General features: G+C 41.1%; 1 protein-coding gene across 5 annotated transcripts in view; it reads right to left on the bottom strand.

Moving 5' to 3' along the window:
* COL15A1 (collagen type XV alpha 1 chain) overlaps nt 1-21702 on the bottom strand; it is a 268400-nt gene that overhangs the window by 29157 nt on the left and 217541 nt on the right. For 4 of the 5 annotated variants that reach the window (XM_075921580.2, XM_075921579.2, XM_089776466.1 and 1 more), the window contains 8 exons: nt 20574-20627; nt 20433-20492; nt 16791-16859; nt 16321-16362; nt 12363-12405; nt 8573-8662; nt 5646-5695; nt 3412-3522 (listed from right to left, as the gene is read on the bottom strand). In XM_075921580.2, coding sequence (XP_075777695.2) covers nt 3412-3522; nt 5646-5695; nt 8573-8662; nt 12363-12405; nt 16321-16362; nt 16791-16859; nt 20433-20492; nt 20574-20627 — 519 coding nt within the window. The remainder of the gene's footprint in view (nt 1-3411; nt 3523-5645; nt 5696-8572; nt 8663-12362; nt 12406-16320; nt 16363-16790; nt 16860-20432; nt 20493-20573; nt 20628-21702) is intronic. The other variant, XM_075921581.2, reaches the window with a different exon arrangement.

Below are 21702 nucleotides of genomic sequence, written 5' to 3'. Positions count from 1 at the left end.
AATGAATGTTATTGCATTTTATTTGTATTTTTAAACTTCTGAAATATGCATAGCTATACACATTTACACATGTACATAGAAATATAAAAATCACTCATGATATGGTGTGATTTTACAACCTAGAATGACAGCTTAAAAAAACCCACACCCCTAAGCCATCTTTCAAGGAAAAACCTGAACAAACCAGCAGATCTTGTAGTATGTCATGAAGGCTTTTTCTGACTAGTTCCACAGCTGAACGACTTCTGCTGAGAATGCTGCCACTGGCAGATTACTATATGTTTTTATTCTTAACCTTTATTAGCCACTGTGAGCTAACGAGGCAATAGTGAGAGATGCTGTCCTCATACTCAAATGTATTGATTATAGCTCTCCTTTGATTTAATCTTGTTCTTAATTCAGTTACTAAGTATGAATTGCATTTTTTTAAATCACAAATAAACCTGTAGCTCACTTTTGATCTGTTCAGTTGTCTGATGTAGGCCTCAGACCTGGAAATATGTATGCATGTGTCTAACTTTACTTCATGAGTAGTCCCATCAGCTTCTATGGGATTGCTTGTTTGCATGAAATATTACTCATGTACCTAAACGTTTACAGGGCTAGGGCTTCAGAGTTGATATTCAAAATCTTCCCTACTTTAACTTGTCTAAATTAGTAAACAAAACAAAACAAAAAAACCCCAACAACCCCTCCCACTCCGACCCCATCCTCTGCGGCATCATAAAATCATTTAATTTAAATATCCATTGCTGCAGGTTAAGCCCATTAGTACTTGTTCTACCTTCAGTGGACATGGAGAGGAATTCATCATTGTTTTTTATAGAACAGCCCTTAATGTATTTGAACACTTATCTGGTCCCACTCCCTCCACAGTCTTCTTTTCTCAAGACTAAACATGCACCTTTTTTTAACCTTTCCTTATAGGCCAGGTTTTCCAAACTGTCTGGTCCATATATTTTCCATGCTGCAGAGCACAGAATTGTACACAGTGCGCTGTACAGATGAGGTCTTAGTTGGAGTAAGGTGGAATGATTACCTCCTATATCTTACATATGACATTCCTTAAAACATTCCTTTTAATAGACTCAGAATATTAGCTTTTTTCATAATTACATCATACTGTTGACTCATATTCAGCCTGTGATCTACTATAAACCCTAAGGGTATGTCTACACTACAGTGCTAATTCGAACTAACTGAGTTCGAATTAGTTAATTCGAACTAAGTTAATTCGAACTAATGCATCCAGACTAAAAAACTAGTTCGAATTAGTGTTTTGCTAATTCGAACTAGCATGTCCACACAGAGTGGACCCTGAACCGGGGTTAAGGATGGCCGGAAGCAGTGCCGGCAGGGCATCAGATGAGGACTCAGAGCATGGAGCTGCTGCCTCAGGCTAGCCGAGGGCTGTGCTTAAAGGGACCCGACCCCCACCCTGGACAGACAGTTCTCAGGGGTGCCCCGCTTGCAAAGCAGTCCTGGCTTGGATTGCCCGGAATACCCACACTGGGCACATCACAGCACTCGGCCATCAGCCCGGCTGCACTTGCCGCAGGCTGCCATCTGGGGAGAGGGGGCAATTGGGGGGCTGCAGGAGAGGTTCCACCCCCAGAAGCCCACAGAGCCACCCCAGTCCTCCCCATCGGGAGCTCGTACCCCATTCCTCCCTCACCTCCTTCCACTTACCCCTCCCTAGCCCCCCTTCCTGATGTACAGAATAAAGGACAATTGTGTTCAAAAATAGAATCTCTCTTTATTGAACAAAACTGGGGGAGACTGGGAAAAGGAGGTGGGAGAGGGGAAGAGAGAGGGTGGGAGAGGGGAGGGCAACTACAATGATGAGGGGTTTGGAACAGGTCCCATATGAAGAGAGGCTAAACAGACTGGGACTTTTCAGCTTAAAAAAGAGGAGATGGAGGGGGGATATGATAGAGGTCTATAAAAGCATGAGTGGGGTGGAGAGGGTGCATTCAGAAAAGTTCTTCATTAGTTCCCATAATAGAAGGACTAGAGGACACCAAAGGAAAGGAATGGGTAGCAGGCTTCAAACTAATAACAGAAAGTTCTTCTTCACAAAGCAAATAGTCAACCTGTGGAACTCCTTGCTGCAGGAGGCTGTGAAGGCTAGAACTAGAACAGAGTTTAAAGAGAAGTGAGATCAATTCATGGAGGCTGGGTCCATGGAGTGGTATTAGCCAGGGGGTAGGAGTGGTGTCCCTGCCCGAAGTTTGTGGAAGGCTGGAGAGGGATGGCACAAGACAAATGGCTTGGTCACTGTCTTTGGTCCATCCCCTGCAGGGTCCCTATGGTTGGCCACTGTCGGCAGACAGGCTACTGGGCTAGATGGAACTTTGGTCTGACCCAGTACGGCCATTCTTATGTTCTAAGCTCAGGGTCGGGGGTCTCACTGGACCACCTTGATTTTCATGCAAACCTGCTCCTGGGTGGCCAGGCTGGCAGCTCTCCTGCCCTAGACGGCCGCTTTCCTGTGCCTAGTGCGGAGGTCGTGGACGAGGTCCACGATGTCTGCACTGGACCAGGCGGGTGCCCACCTCTTGTGGTCCTGGGCAAGCTCCCGGGAGCCGCCAGCCTGGTCCCGGGAAGAGGGGGAGGGCTGGGGGGCATCGGGTGGCTGGCTCGAGCCGTGCCAGGTGCAGGGTCTGCTGGCTGGGTGCTGGCAGGCTTGCACCTGGCACGGGCATCGTAGCCAGCCTGTGCCCCTTTAAGGGGTCCAGGGCCGGGAGGGGGGCAGACGAGTTTCCCTGGTGTTGGCCAGAGTGGCCACCAGGGAAAGCTGGGGAGGGCTAGCCTCCCACTAGAATTAAGTTTGAACTAGCGGAGCGCTAGTGTAGTGCCTATCAAAGTTAATTCAAACTAATGTCCGTTAGTTCGAATTAACTTTGTAGTGTAGACATACCCTAGGATCCTTTTCAGCATTACTATCACAGAGCCAATTATTTTGTAGTTGTGCATTGGAAGTTTCCTTTCTAAGTGAAATATTTTGCACTTTAAAAAGCCCTTCATCTTTTTAAATTCAGATCAATTCTCCAACTTATCAAAGTCATTTTGAATTCTAGTCCTGTCCTCCAAAGTGCTTGCAACCCCTTCCCGCTTGGTGCCATCCACAAATTTTACAAGCATATTCTCCACTCCACTATCCAAGTTCTTAAGGAAAATATTGAAGTAGTTTACTCAGGACTGACTCTTATGGGATCCCATTAGATATGCCTTTTCATGTTAACAGTGAATCATTGGTAATTACTCTTTGAGTACATTTTTTAATGCACCCATTTTATAGTAATTTAATGTAGGCTACATTTCACTCATTTATTTTTTGTGTTTATTTAGTTTATTCTTACTAAAAATAACCATGTACATTTCTGTTGCAAGACAAACCACATCACTTACAACTAGTCCAGGTCTTCCAGGAGGTCCAGGAGGCCCTGACATAAAAAAACCTCCACTTGGTTCTCCTTTTTCCCCTTTGAAGCCAGTTTCTCCATTGTCTCCTTTCTCACCCTTAGAAGAGAAAGCATTTACAAAAATTAAGTTGAGACAAAATCGGAACCTGACACTGATCCTATAAAGTTACATGAAAAAGTCTCAGTATAGGATATAGTGATCTTAAAATCTGCTTTTTGATATCACTCCCTTCCTCAGTGATATAAAATGAAAGTGAATAATTTATTTCCCTAGGCTGCAAAGGCAGGATTTCTCCCAGAGATAGGGGAAATGGTGTTTATTATAGTTCTCCTTCTGCTGTGCTCCAAAACAAGATCCCATACTGCAATTATACCTTCATCCACCAGAAAGTTGGAGGTGCAAAGAGCCAGTTTCCTTCAGTCACTGAAAAAGCAGACCACAAACTTCACACAAATAAAGCTGATATTTAAAGGTGCGTGGAAAAGCAAGGATTACTGTAGACAGGTGGAGAGAAAGTGAAGGAGGTAGGATAGGAGAAGAGATGGCACGCAAAATATTAGCAAATGATTTTCTCTTGTACTTTTCTTGTCCTATGCTACAAAGAAAACCAGTGAGTCTGAGAGAAGGAATGACAGAGTCTGGAACAATTAAGTTGCAGTTCTCCCAGTTGAATAAGAACCACATCAACAGACATTCCAACCTCTCTTATTTTCCTTCTGTAATTCTGTAAGACCCTTGATTTCCCTCTACCCTTCTCTTGGTCTTCCTTACTTCTTCTTTCTGAGAAATATGTTTGTACATAGATGCAGCGGAAGAATAAACAAGAATTAGTCAGTTCCAGGACTGGTGGCAAAACAGACTGAAGGAAAGGAGTGGGGAAACTTGGCTATTTATAGCTTTTGTGATTGACAGATTTTCCCTTTTGTTTCCTGGTAAATGGAGTTGTAAAGCTTGCTGTATGGCATCTCATCTTATAGTACTTTGTAGATGAAAGCAACTGCTTAAGGTGGAAATATTATTCTGTTAAATCAAATAAGACACATCCTATCCAATAGGGAAAATTTCTGTCTTTGAGTTGATGCAGGCTACACATTACAGCAAAGAAAGTATAACTGGATTTAGTTGAGCAGGAAGAAAATCTGATAACAAACCTCCTCTATAATAATTTTTCAAGAAATTGGTTATATTGGTTTCAAGAAGGGAATTGGTTATACCATTACATAATATTTTGATTTAATTTATTTTGGTGACATCACTATAATATTCTGATTTCATTACACTAGAAATCTTATATTGACACAAGACAGGATAGAACTAATTCAGTTAGAGCAAAATAAAAGCATTTTAAGTTAATATTCCATTCATATTCAACTCCAACACTTAAAGTATTCCATAGCGGGAGTACAGATGAATGCTGAAATAGGGAGGTCTGGGTAAGGTGGTTTTCCTTAGAAGCCATTTTGGAACAAACAGAGACAGAACTGTTGGTTCCCAACAGTTCTTTTATTTTATTAATGGTTTGTACAGGCTCCATTGCCTTTCCTTCACTCACTGAAAAAGCAGACCAAATATTTGTTCAACTTGTGTGAAATTTTAAAGATGTACAGAAAAGCAAGGGTTACTGCCTATTGGGGGGACGAGGGGAGGAGGAGAGAAAGAGAAGGAGGAGGAATGGAAGGAGAGAATTCTTGGCACTGACTTTTCCTTGTACTTTGTCCATCCTATAGAGAAAATCATCAGCTAGTCTGGGAGAAGGAATGACAGGAGTCTGTCCAAAACTTGATCTTTCATGTATTAAATGCAGCTAAATGTGCTCTGAGAGTCTCTTTGAAAGTAAAAATTCTCTCATTCCATTGTTGGCATGAAAGAGTTTGAGAAATATAGAGGAATTAACTTATGCTAGAAGATTTGAAGTAGATAATGCCAAGGTATGATTTGTTTTGATAAAATTTGTCTAAAGAAAATGCTTCGTAGTAAAACCTATATAATGTTTTATATGGTAGTAATCTTCTTTGTTTACATTTGATAGAATATGCAGTAATATGATAACTTGTTTATTCACCTATTAATCTGAATAGCTGTATAATAAACAACTTTGTAATTTCTGATATACATCAATTATTGTGTGCATGTTAATGTTTATCTTATATTTAATTCCTATTAAAATATAGGGTTAAAAAAGCTGAACAGAACTAAGATACAAAATGGGAAGTAATTACCTTCATGCTGTTAACGAAGTGGCTGAAATATGATGAAGGCAGAGAAGGACCTGAAAAAAATCAAGTACATTATTTTAATGCTAAAATCATCTGTACTTTTCATTTTAGAAGGGCTACATTATCCATAATTTCCATTTTAGAAGGCCATTATCTGTACTATTTTAGAAGTTTAAAATGTAACTCTTCTCCATTATCATCTTGACCTTTTTGATGTGGTAAACATTTGTTTCCTCTGTTTTACTGTAGCAAATATAGTCTGTGCGCCAGCATCATTGCTGGGCTGGTGTCGGTGGGACTGTGTTTATGTTCTGATTATGGTTAGATAACCAGAGGCTACAGAATCTGTATTTTGGCTTTCATGCTCTTATTCAGCTGTTTCTGTGTAGGTTTGAGAAAGAACTTTTTTTACAGTGCTTAACAGCAACATAATGGCTTGTTTCAAAAGAGATACTTAGAATTCCCTGAGGTATTGTAATCAATTTAAATTAGGACTAACTCTTTAGAAGATTAATTGAACTCAAACAAATTGCAGGAAAGTGTTTTCAATCAAATACTAATGGAAAATATGGCACCATCTAGTTTAGTCATTCATAAATTAAAATATACAGTATTTCAGAAAGGCAGTAAAAGTAGCTCTCTGGCTTTCTGAGCCATGGCTTAACAGCTGCTCATATGAGGGAACCTGGCACCTTGTTTTCCAGTAAGGAAGCACTAATGTTCTCTGCTAAACATACACCCAATACAAAGTCAATACTCTGCTTGATTTTTAACACCCAGGGGACTTTGGATCAGGCACTATGAGAGTCATTGGGTTTTACAGCAAAACAAGATCTAATTCAATCATATCATTACTTATGTTGCTTTCGTCCCCATGCAACATATCTGCATATATAAAGGCAGCTGGATTGGTATTCACAACAAAATCTACTGGGATAAGTTAGATAGAAAAATACCCTCTATATTTCTGAGCAAACAAAGCCACGATTCACTGTGCTGTTGTCAAGACTGGAATTCTGAAGATGCTATAGCAGAGGAGCTACAACTGTCTGTGCCATTGCCAAAACTTTGAAAACGCTCTGTGCTGCAAATGAGCTGACTCACAGCATGATGACTTCCACTATCATCACTTTAATCTCTACCTCATCCACTTCTCTGTCACACCAGTGTGATCTATAAGGATGACTTACAGGGAGAAGATATTTAGGCTGCTACAACGGTCAAAAACAAAAATTGATGGCACTCTTTTACTTGGGCAGCAAAAGAACAGGTCACCTGTTGTGTTGCTTTCCTTTAGCAAAATCTGAAATGTAACAGGGTTAATCAGATACTCTAGGCTGAGTAAGTAAATAGACTTCTGTTCTTGAGGGAACAAAGATTAATTCTGTTTTTGGACTAGAAGTGATATCCTGACCATAACAAAGGTGCAATGTTCATCCCTTTTATCAGAGTTGAGAATCCAGAAACATATCACAAGTATGTGGAACCTTATATCATCACAGTTGTCCGTCACTGGAACTTACAAAACAATAATACATTTTATTAAATTCATGTGTCAGAAGTAGTGTGGGCACGGCAGATCATAAAACAAGATTGTTGCTTAGTTTTGCTTTGAAATGCACAGTTCCTGCATTTTTAAACTAGTCTGCTGTTTGGGGAGCACTTTCAAAAACTCTTTTTTGAAACATTTTATACAGATCAGCAGCAAAGTTAGCATGGGCAAAAAGTCAAAATAGGAGTTTAGTATAAAGAGCTGTCCTTTGGAATATAACAACTGTAATATTATTTTAAAACTAAAACTCTGGATTGAAGGCTTAAAATATTTTAAATAACACTTTTGAAAGTATTTATTAATTTTATAGTGCTGTTTTTATATTTCACTATTTCTAATGTCCATCAATGTAACTTTTTCTAAATAGATAATAATTTAAAAACTTGCACCAAACAGGAAGAATTTAAGAAACAAGGTTTGCCTTCGAGCCCTAGTCATAGACGAAGACCACATTGTTTGCACAGTATGTAGCACACTGGACAAAAAGACAGTCTCTGCCCCAAGAGGCTTAAGATGTATTAGTTATGTATATCAAACGCGCATGTAAAAATAAATCCTCAGTAGGCTATGATGTTTATAGGCCCCATTAACTGCTATCAGTGTCAATACTTTCAATAATCAAGACAACAAAATGTTTGCATCGAACACAGAAGTCAATAACTATGTTGCACTAGACTTCATCACAATTGGCTGACAACGTCATGTGAAGTACTTGGTGGCCTTCAAACCAGTTTAACATACTGACAAGTCAGATCTTTCTAAACATTTGTATGAAAAAAATCACAAATCAGACAATATTAATATTATAGGGCTTATGGTATGTCTACACTGCCACCTTAGTTCGAACTAGAGTGGCTAATGTAGGCATTCGAACTTGCAAATGAAGCCCGGGATTTAAATATCCTGCAAGGAGGTTTAACGGTAGTTTGAATTAGGAGCTTTAATTCGAACTACTTAGTCCGTGCCACGTGTAGCCGCAGGCAGGTAGTTCGAACTATGGGGTATTTAAAAATGGCGGCACCCGGGAATATGCAAATAAAGCCCGGGCTTCATTTGCAAGTTCGAATGCCTACATTAGCCACCCTAGTTCGAACTAGGGTGGCAGTGTAGACATACCCTTAGGGATTTATTCACAAATTCAGCAAGGAATCTAAGCAGATGCCTAACTTCCAACAGATGTGAGACTATGCTGATGTTTAAAGTTAGCCATAGACTTAAGTACCCTGCAGGATCAGGGTCTTCATAAACTGTGAGTAACTTGAACCCCTGTCAAGTTAAGGAAATAAATAAAATTTAAAATGCATTAGATATTTTGCAGTTCTTAAAATAAACCCACTCGAAAAGCACATGTTATGCACTACAATCATATTTACAATACCTGGTAGTCCAGGTGAGCCTTGCTCTCCTTTTTCACCTTTTAAGCCTGGTGGGCCAAGTGGTCCCCAGGCGCCTAACTCTCCTTTCATACCTGCCATAAAATATTGCCAGAAAATGAAATGTATTGTTAGCATATGAGATTTATTGCAATGTACAATTTACAAATGTGATGTAACAGATACTGTGTTCATGATGGCCAAACCACCAAAGGTCTGGGGAAGGGCTCTAAACACATGGCTGTTTATTCAAACTTTGGGGATCCTTCCCCTCATTATAAGCTGCCCCAGCTTTTCCTATAACTATTTAAGAGCCACGGATCCCTTCTCCCTTCTGATGACATGTCAAAAGGACTACCATTTCCTCTTTGCCTCTAGAACCTGTAATAATCCCTCTTCAAGGGTGTGTCTCTCTTCAGCTCTCTCCCCAGGCCTGCCTGAATAAGCCAAAAACAGACTGGTTTACCTTTTTGGCCTGCATCCATTGCTCTGCGATTACTGGAGAGAAAGCACTGCCAAAGGGTAGAGGTGTATCTCTGTGCTTAATGGCTCTGGCACTTGAATTTCTTATCACAGAGCCAGTGATGCTGGAAAAGTTTTTGGAATGGGGATGCCAAACTGCATCCCCCAACCCATGTCCATGTCCTCACCTCACCCCTAAAGCTAGGACTGCGAGCAGGACCGTGGCTCTGGTGGAAGAGAGGTGACTCAGGCAAGGATAATGCAGTGGAGGCTGGGGCCACAGCTAGAGTGAGTGTAGAGCTCCGGGTATGGGGCCAGCAGCCGAGACCACGTATGCGGGGCCAGCAGCCAAGTGGGACCTGGGTCTGGCAACAGAGTGTCTGAGCAGCAGGGGCACCAAGGTAGGGGGCAGGATCAGGGCAGCAGGGGCTCAGAGTTGGCAGCCAGGACACTGGGAGCAAAACTTGGGAGTGCTACAGCACCCCCTGGACTTCTACCTCCTGTGCCACTGCCTATGTATAGCAACGAATAACTTCTTTGTCTGAGACCAACAAAACTATTTATCATTGACTGCCTGTGAGGCCATATCTACAGTACAAGATAAAGTCAAATGTATTAAGGTCGACTTTTTAGCACCTGCTTTTGTAAAGTTGACGGTGCATGTCCCTAAATGTGCACAAGAAGCTTGGAGAAGAGCATCCCCAGTAGGGAGGCTACTGTTGACTTTGAGAACAGTGAACTGTGGGTAGTTATGCCACAGTTTCTGCACCCTTTCTATGCTGGGTTATGCTCCCAGTGCACGGTGGGACCAAAATTATGCAGTGAGTAATTCTGGATACATGCCATCAGCGTCCCATAATGCATTAGTCTCCTCCCTCCATCCCTGCTTGAAAGCAGTCTCTTTGTGCCCTTTATGCCTCCTAGCTATCTACACAGACACTAGAGCAGTGTAAGCCTGGAACCTACTGTGGATTCTACTGAGTATCGAAGTATTATAGCAGTTATATTAACTATGGTGAGCTTTATGCTGGAGTATGTTCAGAGTGTGTCCAGGGTCCACTGGAACAAAGAAGAACCCTAGGAGGCCATGAACATATTCTTCTGTGAAGCACTAGAATGACTGGCAAATGCCACCGGCATTCGATCCTCTAGACACAGTGAAACGCTGGTTCTGGTGCCATCAGACAAGCACAGACTGGTGGAACCACGTATTAATGCAGCTATAGGACAATGAATAGTGGCTTAAAAGCTTTTGCATGAGTAAGGCCTCATACAGGTAAGTTTGCAAATTGCTTCCCCCGACTCTGAAGCACAAGAATGCTAGAATGAGACCCTCTCTGACAGTGGAGAAGTGAGCAGCAATTGCCCTGTGGAAGTTTGCAATGCAAGACAGCTACCAGTTAGTTGGGAATCAGTTTGAAGTGGGGATATCTACAGCGGGCGCCTTTGTGATCACAGTCACCAAGCCAATCAATGCCCTTCTGCTACAGAGGGTACTGACTCTGGGAAACATAGAAGATATAGTGGAGGGCTTTGCCATGATGGGGTTCCCTAACTGTGGTGGGGCAACAGATGGAACATACATCCCTCTCTTGGCACCTGACCACCTTCCGAAGGAATACATAAATCGCAAGAGGTACTTCTCAATGGTGCTGAAGGCACCAGTGGATCACAAGGGCCATTTCACTGACATCAACAAGGGAAAAGTGCATGACGATTATTCAATTACACACTATCCAACATCCCTACTAGGTTTGATGGTAATTGTTCTGTAAGATGAAAACATATTTGCAATTGCTTTGAAAGATGAATCTGTCTATAAACCCTGGAGCCATGTGTTAATTTGTTCTGGGGTTCCTACTCTTTGAGTTGGTGACACACACAAGGTGAAAGTTTCAAATCAGGAGAACTTTTATCTGTTTTTACAGGTCTCTGTTTCATTTGTTCTTGTATAGCATGGATTCTAAACATTCCCCAGAGAACCTGTAGAAGCCTTAGTGAATGCCTTTTACTCTCCTTTCCAGTGCTAGTAAATATTGTATTAGTATTGTCAAGAAAAGCATGACTATTTCTAGTTGGCTCATAGATTTGTTTAGCATCTTAAAGCTGAGCTTTGTGTGGATAATATGCATTTTGGTGTGTTTACTAGCTTGAATTGTTAGAAAGGACGATACCTGTACTCCAAAGATAGTGTTAATTTTATTTTTTATTTGATTTCATATTAATTATCATAAGCATTGCTCCTTGTTAACTATCTCTTGTTTTAATATATTTTCTTCCACACCTATGGTCTGTTTAAAAAAATAAGATATATCATATATAATATTTTTTAAACAGTCCATAGGTGTGGAAGAAAACATATTAAAACAAGTGATCGTTAACAAGGAGCAGTGCTTATGATATTTTATATAAATAAAATAGACTATTGAAAAAAATAAAACACACACACATATGATTTTGTTTGTATTAGTGGTGCACATCCATACACTACCTCAATATTGATCTTCCAATTTCAAACCACGCAAAAGAAAATTCAACCCGCCCAAGGACAGAAAAAGTTAGAGGGAACACTAGTGTCTAGGTTCCCAGTACAATGAATGGGAGAGAAAGGCACTTCAGACTGCAATCCACAAAGCCAGCAGGCTAGGTGGGGAGCTGCCTAAGCTAGCTAGGGGGAGATGCTGACCTGGGCTTCCTTCAATATTTCCTTTTGAAGTTGTTCAACTTCAAATGAATAATTAAATATTAATGGGGCCAGAAGATAGCATTAGCATGACTAGAAGCCCATGACTAAGGCACTCCCCTAAAAGGTGGTAGGTCTCTGTTCAAATCTCTTCTCCCCTTCAGAAGAAGGGGGAAGTTGAATTAGGGAAGTTGAATTAGGTTAACATTACAGTTTGCTGTTGAGATGTGCTCCCAGAACACAGATTATGTAAGTGCACATTTCATATATGTCTATAGCTGGCTATGACAGAGAACACATAAACATGGCTGGGACTACAGTCTCACCTCATCCTGCCAGTTGTGTGCACCTTATCCCTGGCCATGAGATACCAGCACTGAGAAAAAAGGTAGTTCAGTCCCATGGCTCATATCACTTCATAGCCTCTACATCAAACACTGCCAATAGGGTGCTAATTTGTACCAACAGTATTGGTGGGCTTAGGGAGGTAGCCACAAGTTTAGTAAAAACACAACTGAGACCGCAAATCATTTTTTATAATATAGGTCACCTAATAGCCAAGAGATGGCTTAGACTTTTGGTCACTACAACTAGGGTCATATTTGATCCAATACATCTCTACAAGCATAAAAAAAAATCCAATAGTTTACCATGAATGTTAGCGTCTTGGTTTCCAGGATGAGCAGTGCCAACCTACGTGTAAAGAAATAGATTCAGAATATTATCTATACAAATTAACTTATATTTATAGATCACTTAGCATAACAGGGCCCTGATTCTGGTGAGTGCTTTTGTATGCTACCACAGAACATATAATTAATAGTTTAACCTGTATTAGTCAAATTGCTAATGTTCAAATATTAGCCAGTTAAGACTTACTCAGTGTTGTGCATTCTTCAACATGCAGCATGCTTTTGATAAGATGTAAAACATGCATTCTTGCAACATCAACCAAAATTCTATTTTCAGTTATGCTAGTATAAATCTAAGGTAACTCAGCCCTGGTCTATACTAGGGAGTTATTTTGAAAACAACAGGCGGAGCGTCCACACTACCAAGCCTGTTGTTTTGAAATAAGGGGCTGGTTATTTTGAAATACTAACTCCTGCTTTCCACAAGGAATAATGCCTATTTCAAAATAACTATTCCCCAGACTCATTCAAAGTAATGACTCCCCAGTGCTTCCTGGGGCTCTAAGTCGAGGTAACACATCCACATTAAGGGAACCTGCCTTGGTATAATTTTGAGGCTTCTCTGTAGTGTGGACATGTTATTTTGAAATAGTTAGTTTGGGAGTTATTATTTTGAAATAAGTTATTTCAAAATAATTTCCTAGCATAGACATGCCCTCAATCCCAACACATTAGAATTATTCTGGATTTGCATCAGTGTAATGGAGAGCAGAATTTGATTTTTAAGATAACAGATTGTGTTTGCAGTGCTCTTCATCAAATATTAACACATAGCAGTGGAGGTTTTATACACCTGGAAGCTGTAGATAAAGGCAAGAGACAGAAAGATAGGTGCCATCCAAGCATGAGATGGGAGCCAGGAACTTTTTAGTTCTATTCCTGGCTCAGACACTACTTCCTGCTGTGATCTTGAGTATGTCAGGTAAATGTACTGCCTGCCTGTAAAATAAGGACTAAATAACCCACCTCCTAAAGTTATTATGAGAATTAATGTTGGTTCAGTGGATAAAACATTGCACAACATGAATTATTATTCTTGTTAATATTAATTGCTCTTTATTCAGATATTTAAGAATTCCACCATGCAGCTGCTGCATGAAAAGGTCCAGTTCTACAACACTCACTGTACAGAGTTCATTTCAGTGGGTCTATGGCTGGGTCTGTAGTTAGAGAACATTATGTCTAACAATATGTCCATGCTGAGTAAGACACCCACAACTGGCTCATATTAGCTGACGTGGGATTGTTGGGCTTGGGCTATGGGGATGCTTAACTGTACTGTAGATGTTTGGGTTCAGGCTGAAGGGGGATCCTGTGAGGGGAAAGGGTCCCAGATCCTGAGCCCAAATATCTTCCAACAGCCCTGCAACCCTATGAACCCGAAACAGATGTGGTTGTTTAATAGCAGTATAGACATTTCCCTGAGGCACAATCCTTTCCCATGTCCCATGCTGCTTGCCTATTCAGCCCGTGGCTGTATGCCACCATATGACCCTAAGGAAAGACCTAGTGACACTCAGACTAGTTGACAGTTTATTGAGAGAGGTCTTTTTTGTGATTTAATAAAAACAAGCCCTGTTAGGTCCTCTAACACTTAGTGCCACATCAACGCTCCAGACATTCTAGGCAAAATCCCAGTTCTGCTGAAGTCAACAGAAGTTTTGCTGTTGACTTCTGCAGAGTCAGGATGTCACTCCAGGTATGTCTACACTGCCACCCTAGTTCGAACTAGGGTGGCTAATGTAGGCATTCAAACTTGCAAATGAAACCTGGGATTTAAATATCCTGGGCTTTATTTGCATGTTCCCGGGCGCCACCATTTTTAAATGCCCCGTAGTTCGAACTACCTGCCCACAGCTACACGCGGCATGTGCTAGCTAGATAGTTCGAATTAAAGCTTCTAATTCGAACTACCGTTACTCCTCCTGCAATGAGTAGTCCGAACTAGGGTGGCAGTGTAGTATTACTCTCCTTGAGTTTTATGAGGCAAAACATATTTGCATGTGGGACCTAGGGAGCTCCCAGGTGCCAGAGGGTACACAATACTGCAATTCACATCAAGCCAGAAACACTTATTGCCCCAACTCATTATCAATCTGATTCTAAAAGGTGTCACGTGCAAACTGGTAACATGTTTGGCATTAATATTACTGCATGGTATAAGTCCAGGATGTGCATGAGCCTAGCCTGTTCTGGCCAAAGGGATGTTGTTTCACTTGCTTGACTGTTGCCAATATAAACGGAGCAAGTCAAGCACAGGAAAAATGGCACTAAATTTACATACAAGGTGAAGAGAACCACCAAACTAGCAAGTGGGGGAGATGACCACACAATGGAACAATCCCTATGGGAAATGGAGGCTGTTCCCCCAGAAAGATTTCCTGGCCCTTGAAACAGAGACAATGGACTTTGGGAAACATACACAGAAACAGAAAGTTATTTGGACATCCATCATCTGAAACCAGAGCTCTTGAAATCTCAGAAAGATGGATTCTTCAGCCAAGTGTATTGAAGCATCCAGGAACTGATTATAGGTGAAAAGGCTGCTTAGACAAAGAGTGTAACCTGCACTTACAATTTTAATCACTAGAATGTGTGGTTTATTTTGTTTGTAACCTTTCATGTCTCTTTCTCTCTTACCTCAAATCACGGAAGCCTATGCTAATAAACTTACTCATGTTTAGAGTACCATCTCAGTGGTGTGTATGAAAATGAAACATGAATCTTCAGCTAACCTAACTGGCTGGTGTGAGCTCTGTCTCTTTGCAGGCAGTAAGCTTAACTTCTCAGGCTTGGTCCCCACTAAAACAGGCAGGTCGGTTTAAGATACGCAATTCTAGCTATGCAAAATGTGTAGCTGGAGTCGGCTTACCTTAAGCCAAGCCATGGTGGCAGCCACACAGCAGGAGGCTGATGGGAGCACACACTCCTGTTGACTTCCCTTTCTCCTCACAGAACAAGGAGTATTGGACATCAGTGGGGGCTGCTCTCAGTGTTTGATTTATGGGTCTACATTAGACCCACTAAATCAATGCTAGAAGATCAATCTCCGGAGGGTCGATCTTCTTGCTAGTGTAGACATACAGTGTCCAGTGAAATGGATTGGACACTGCAAGGAAAGGTTTCTTGGGAACTTGGGGCATTGATGTTAACTGTTACCTGCAAGGCAAGGTTTAGACTGGAAGAGCCCTGAAAAGTTTGATGGCAAAGCAGACAAGTGGGTGTATCCAGTAGCTTAGCACATAGTTTGGCAACAGCAATACTCATTCTTGGTGAGGCAGAACAGTAATGCTCTGGCACAAAGTTCTGGGTGGTTTGAGCTAGACATCACAGCATGTGAATGGAACAATTGGAATGTAAACTCATGGAAGACAAAAGAAGATTTGTTTGTTTCCTTGTTTGTGAGTGTGTGTGTTTGTTTGATGTATGCTCTGCATATCCTGACATTCAAAGGGATTAGGCAACTTTCTTCTGATTGTGGACAGAGAGGTACTGTATAAGAAGTAAAAGAAATAAAGAGCCACCCCCTTAAAATCAGTAGAAACGCTTAGGTTTCCAAGGACAATTTTTTAGTAACAAGAAACCACCCTTTGGCTCTAATCTGTGTTCAAAAGCAAAACAAAAGAACGATGTTACAAGAGCTTTAAGACAAAAGGTTACAATGATGTTTACACCTCTCAGACAGTCTATAAGGCATTCATTGTTGAGTATAAAAGTATTTGAAAATCACTCTGTTATCTTAAAGGCTCAGTCCTATGTCATGGTGTACATTAGACATATGACATTACCAAGGCAGAGAGCAAAGCAGAAGAGAATGCAGAGAGCTAAAACGTGCATAGAACATGTGCTTGTGCCACTTGTTCTCATGGCCATGCACTTGCATATTTGGTAGAAACACAATCTGTATATAACTTACTGGCATTTTGCAGTAAGGTCTAGGAGAAATTGGGAAAACCGTCTATTCAAAATGTGGAGGAAAATGAATTCAGTAAATACAGAGGATGATAATGAGGAGGATGATACAGCAATTAAAAACCCCAAATTTTATAGAGGGTGACAGACAAAGGACCCTTCCACAGCACAAAAATCTCCTCATCCTAAATGGATTTTCTGGCTCACCTGTGAAGAACATTCTTGGGTTGGGTGCTATGGTCTGCCAACGGGTGCTGGCCTATGTGGATGGGGGTTAGCCCCTTAAAGAAAAATACTTCTAACATCTGTGTGCAGGAGATGCTGTCCTATACACACCAGCTGGAAATCCACCTGCAAACCAGCATGATCTGAAACAATCTCAAGGTTTCACTTTACAGCCCATTTCATGAGCTGTGTTTTACTGCAATAAGGGCAAGTCTCCACAGATGAATCATTAATACCCATAGTACTTACTCCTTTGATGTAAATTATAGCCCCTGGAGGTCCAGGAGGTCCCGGGGGCCCAGGCAATCCAGGGAGACCCTGGGAAGGCAAAACAAGGGAGGAAAGACATTTATTATTTAGAACCTTTCAGTCTGCAGTGCCAGCTGACAGATAAAGTGCATGGGCCAATTTGAACATCGCGCTTTGTGCCAACTGGCCGGAGGGGAGACAGAGCATTTTCTTGTACAAATATTTGCCCATAAAAAGAAAGTATGGATTCTAAGATTGGCCCTCACAATATTTCATGGACAGGAAAATTGCCCAAAGATTTTGCTTTCAGAACAAACAAAACACAGAATTACATATAAAAAAGCTCCATTTGTTCCCCAGAAAACTCTCTTTTGGGATATAAAACTACTGAGAGATATACGCTGACAAATTACACTGTTCAAATGCCATTCAGACAACTGGACATTTAAATGCAGAATGTCTGTAAAATAAATCCTAGCCCTAGGATGAGAGATTCAGTCAGCACTCTACACACTCAGAAACTGCAATATAAACAATGGGCTACTGCACTGACATCAACAGATTTAATCTGGATTTACACGACCATAGCCGAGTCCAGAATTTAGCCCAACCTATAACACTGAATGCTACATCTATGCAGAAGCCCTGTGTCCACATACTGGATCTAGCCCTTGACAGATCCCCACCCCGCAGTTCCTTGCTTACTCCACCAGATGGGAACAACATCCTTCATCTGGGGGCTAAGCAGAAAAGCTAATACAAGCTGTAAGAAGGGATACAGAGAGGCATAATGGATGAATGCAGAAAGAGGAGGAGAAGACAGAGATGATGTGCCTGTGTATTGCCATAGCTGGCTTCTTTTCCCATCTAAATGGACAAGGTTGGCTAATGCATGAGAACTCAAATTATTTAGAACAGTTGCACCTGGTAATAAGAGCCTCTCATCTGATGGAAATGAAACAAATTCACAGAATTAAGCCAGAAGGGATTATTAGGTCATATAGGCTGACCTTGTATATATCACAGGCCATAAAACTTCACCCAGTAACCCCCATATTGAGCCCATTAATTTGTATTTAGCTATCGGCTGTCTTGGAGAAAGGCATCCAGTCTTGACAAAGATTTCAAGAGATGGAAACTCTACCACTTCCCTTTGGTAGTTCGTTAATCACTCTCACTGTAGGAAATTTGTGCATAATTTCTAATTTAAATTTGTCTGGTTTCAGCTTCCAACAACTTTGTTTGATGAAAAAGCTCTTAAGCACCTGGCATTTACTCTCCAGGGAGGTACACTAATCAAGTTACTTCTATCTTCTTTTTGCCAACTAGGACATTATTATCATCTGCATTCACAACTACAGATTGAACCTCTCTAATCCGGCACTCTTTGGTTGGCAACATCCATGGTCCAGGATGATTTTAGTTAGCTGGATATCCAGTTATCACATGAGTGGCTAAGTTTCCCATTGTTCCATAAAGTTTGCTTATAGCCACCAGTTCTGGTGCTCAGTGTTCTGTGATGTTATTTAGCTCTGATTTATACCTCAATGTCTTCTAAGAGCCCAGTAAGCAGTGGAAGTGTTCATAATGCTGCTAGACAATATTGACCTGTGGTTTGACTAATTCTCTGGCTTGGCACCTGTCAGGTCCCGAGAGTTCCAGACTAGAGAGGTTCAACCTGTATTATGAAGGATTCACACTTGAGCTTTGAACCTTGTGTGGAATATTTTTTAAATGAGTCACTCCAGAAGGGCAGTTCATGAATATAATAAACTCACAGCGTAGTCAATTGAAACATAAAACTGTAACAGATTCCACCAACAGTGTAATGCACTGGGATATTTCTGATGTGAACTTAAACATATAGGCTACGTCTACATTGGCATCCCTTTCTGGAAAAGGGATGCTAATGAGACGAGTCGGAATTGCAAATCCGCGGGGGATTTAAATATCCCCCGCGGCATTTGCATTTACATGGCTGCCACTTTTTTCCGGCTTGGAGATAAGCCGGAGAAAAGCGCCAGTCTAGACGCGATTCTCCGGAAAATAAGCCCTTTTCCGGAGGATTTCTTATTCCTACTTGAAATCCTCCGGAAAAGGGCTTATTTTCCGGAGAATCACATCTAGACTGGCGCTTTTCTCTGGCTTATCCCCAAGCCAGAAAAAAGCGGCAGCCATGTAATTGCAAATGCCGTGGGGGATATTTAAATCCCCCGCGGATTTGCAATTCTGACTCGTCTCATTAGCATCCCTTTTCCGGAAAGGGATGCTAATGTAGACGTAGCCATAAGGTCTTTTGTACAATACTGGTACTAATTGCTCTAGTAAACCAGCAGTGTAGCTGCTGGTGTACACAGAGTTCGGGAGGGAGGGAGGAGATACCTGCTCCTTATCTTCCCTAACATCTTCCAGTGGCATCTTAGAGACTATCAAAAATATATATAGCATGATGAGCTTTTGTGGGCAAAACCCACTTCTTCCATTCGAGCTCATCTAAAGATGGGGATTCATGAGGGTTTTGCCCATGAAAACTCATGATACTAGGACTACTTAGTGTTTTTTAAAGTTACAGACTAACATGGCTACCCTTCTGAGACTTGTCTTCTCTAATAGCACAATACTGAAGCAGCTGTATTGTCGCTGGTATTAAAGCAGTATATGTACCAGAACTAATTTTTCAAGCATAGACACATCCTAAGATGATACAAGAGCTCCGATACGAATTACTACATCAGATGTTCTATGGCAATGGAAAATGCTGTTCTGAAACTTTTTATTTATGCTGAGTAGCACTTGCTCAAAGGCTACTAGCATGAGTGCTACTAGAAGCCAATCAGGGTTGCAGAATTAGGAGTTTTGTTTATCAAACTCAAAAGCATTTTTTAATTCAATAACTGTAAAATGTTAATGTGCAAGTCTTATAGGGCCCAATCCTGCACACACTTCTTATCTGTGAGGAGTTTACTATCGTCAGGGGTCTCCCCTGAGAATTTGTGGTAGGTAATGGTAGATAAAGGTGTTTGAAAGATGAAGCCCATAGCTTGTGGCAATAACTATCATTATCTTGGGCCTTACTGAGCCACACTTAGGCCTGTCTGTCCTAGACCAGGAAGGTCAGCTTAAGGTACACAACTCCAGCTACGCAAAATGCATGGCTGGAGTTGGCTTAACTTAAGCTGAGCCGTGGTAGTGCCCATACAGCAGGAGGCTGATGGGAACATGCACATTCCCATCAGCTTCCCTTACTCCTCACAAAAGGAAGGGTACTGGACACCAGTGGGGTTTGCCGACAGCGTTCAATTTATGGGTCTACACTAGACCCGCTAAATTGAATGTCAGAAGATCGTCCTCTGGAGCATCGATATTTCAGTAAGTATAGATATGCCCTTAGAGTAGCACTTACCTGAATATTTCACTGAAGTCAATATAACCACTCATACAAGTATATACACTGCTCTACTGGAGTTAGGATTACAGAAATCAGGGCTGAATTATTATTTATCAGGAGAAATGGCATGATCATGTTAGCATTTCTAGGTATTGAAAGCTGCTTTTATTCCTGGAACAGATTCATATCTATTAGCCTCAACCCAGAATTATATTCTTGTTTACAATGAATTCCAGTATCACAGTAGAACTTACATATAACGTTACACCCCGTTCACCTTTTACACCTTTCAGTCCATTCAATCCTGGGCGACCCTGAAAAGAAAAGAAACACTTTAGTGTTTGTACTGAAGTAAACTGATATTTTTATTCTATCTGAAAAATCTTAACACGTACAGGTCGACCAGGAATACCAAGTTCTCCCTTAGATCCAGAAGGTCCTTCTGGTCCCTGGAAAGAAAACAGAAAAAACATGATAAGCTAAGAAAAGAAGCACAATTTTAAAGTTTCCGTGTGGAACATGAGACTGGTTCATGTTTTGATTATTTTGAAAGCACATTTATGTGTTTAAAAAAACCACAGTTTCCTGCGTGCAGACTGATTGCCTTCAGCAAGTTTTCTAGATGTGAGGCAATAGGTCTCCAGGTAAAATCTGAACCCTAACATGGTGATCTGTAGAGAAAAAGATTCTTTGCCTTCACTGCCTTAAAGTCTAAATTTCACCCAGATTTTGTGTGTCCAAAATGCTGTTCAAAGCTTTGCTGCCAAGGACCAAAGTATAAAGGGGATGTTATAAGCGTTCATCTATGGAACAGGAACTGTCTTGCTGAAACAATGTGTGGGTGCTTTCCTGTGATTTCTATGCCACTTTTCTGCTAGTCTTGCATTTTTAAAATTATTTTTGAGTGGGGACTTTTTTGTCTAGACTGACCTCAAATGTTTCTAAATACCCAGAAACCTCCTGACAGAAACTATTTTTTGATCTGTGGACTTCCCAAATGCAAAAATTACTAGAATGAGAGAGAAGCTATGTTTACATGATTGTGAAACAATGGAAGAAGAGAGCCCTGTTCAGACTCTCCAGGGAGCCACTCAGACCGTCTTCTTCTAAAGCTGTTGGAAATGAAGAAGCCTGACTACTGTCTGCTGGCTTCAAACCCTGGCTAGTTTGTATGCCAAAGGTGCTGCAATAGCTGCTGCTGATTGCTGAACAGTAACCAGGCAGTGTTGTCATGCCTGACAAAGAACCCACCCCACCTCAACACTCCCAGCTGTGGGAGTCCAGAAACATGCAACTTTCGAATGTCAACTTCTACAAGTAAAAACTCAATCCCCCGAAAACAGCAAACCCATCTAACCTTTTCAACCAAGCTGAATGAAACCACATCACTGGGCTGTATATGTATCAACTTTTGGATTTTTTCCTTTCTTTTCCAATTTGTATTAGCAGGGGCACATCTAACTTCAGTACCGGGCAAATTAGTCGAAACAATAGTAAAGAATAAAATTGTGAAGCATGTAGAAG

The sequence above is a fragment of the Pelodiscus sinensis genome, chromosome 2, assembly GCF_052426305.1.
Source record: "Pelodiscus sinensis isolate ZL-2025 chromosome 2, ASM5242630v1, whole genome shotgun sequence".
Lineage (NCBI taxonomy): Eukaryota > Metazoa > Chordata > Testudines > Trionychidae > Pelodiscus > Pelodiscus sinensis.
This window is presented reverse-complemented; position numbering and strand designations above follow the sequence as displayed.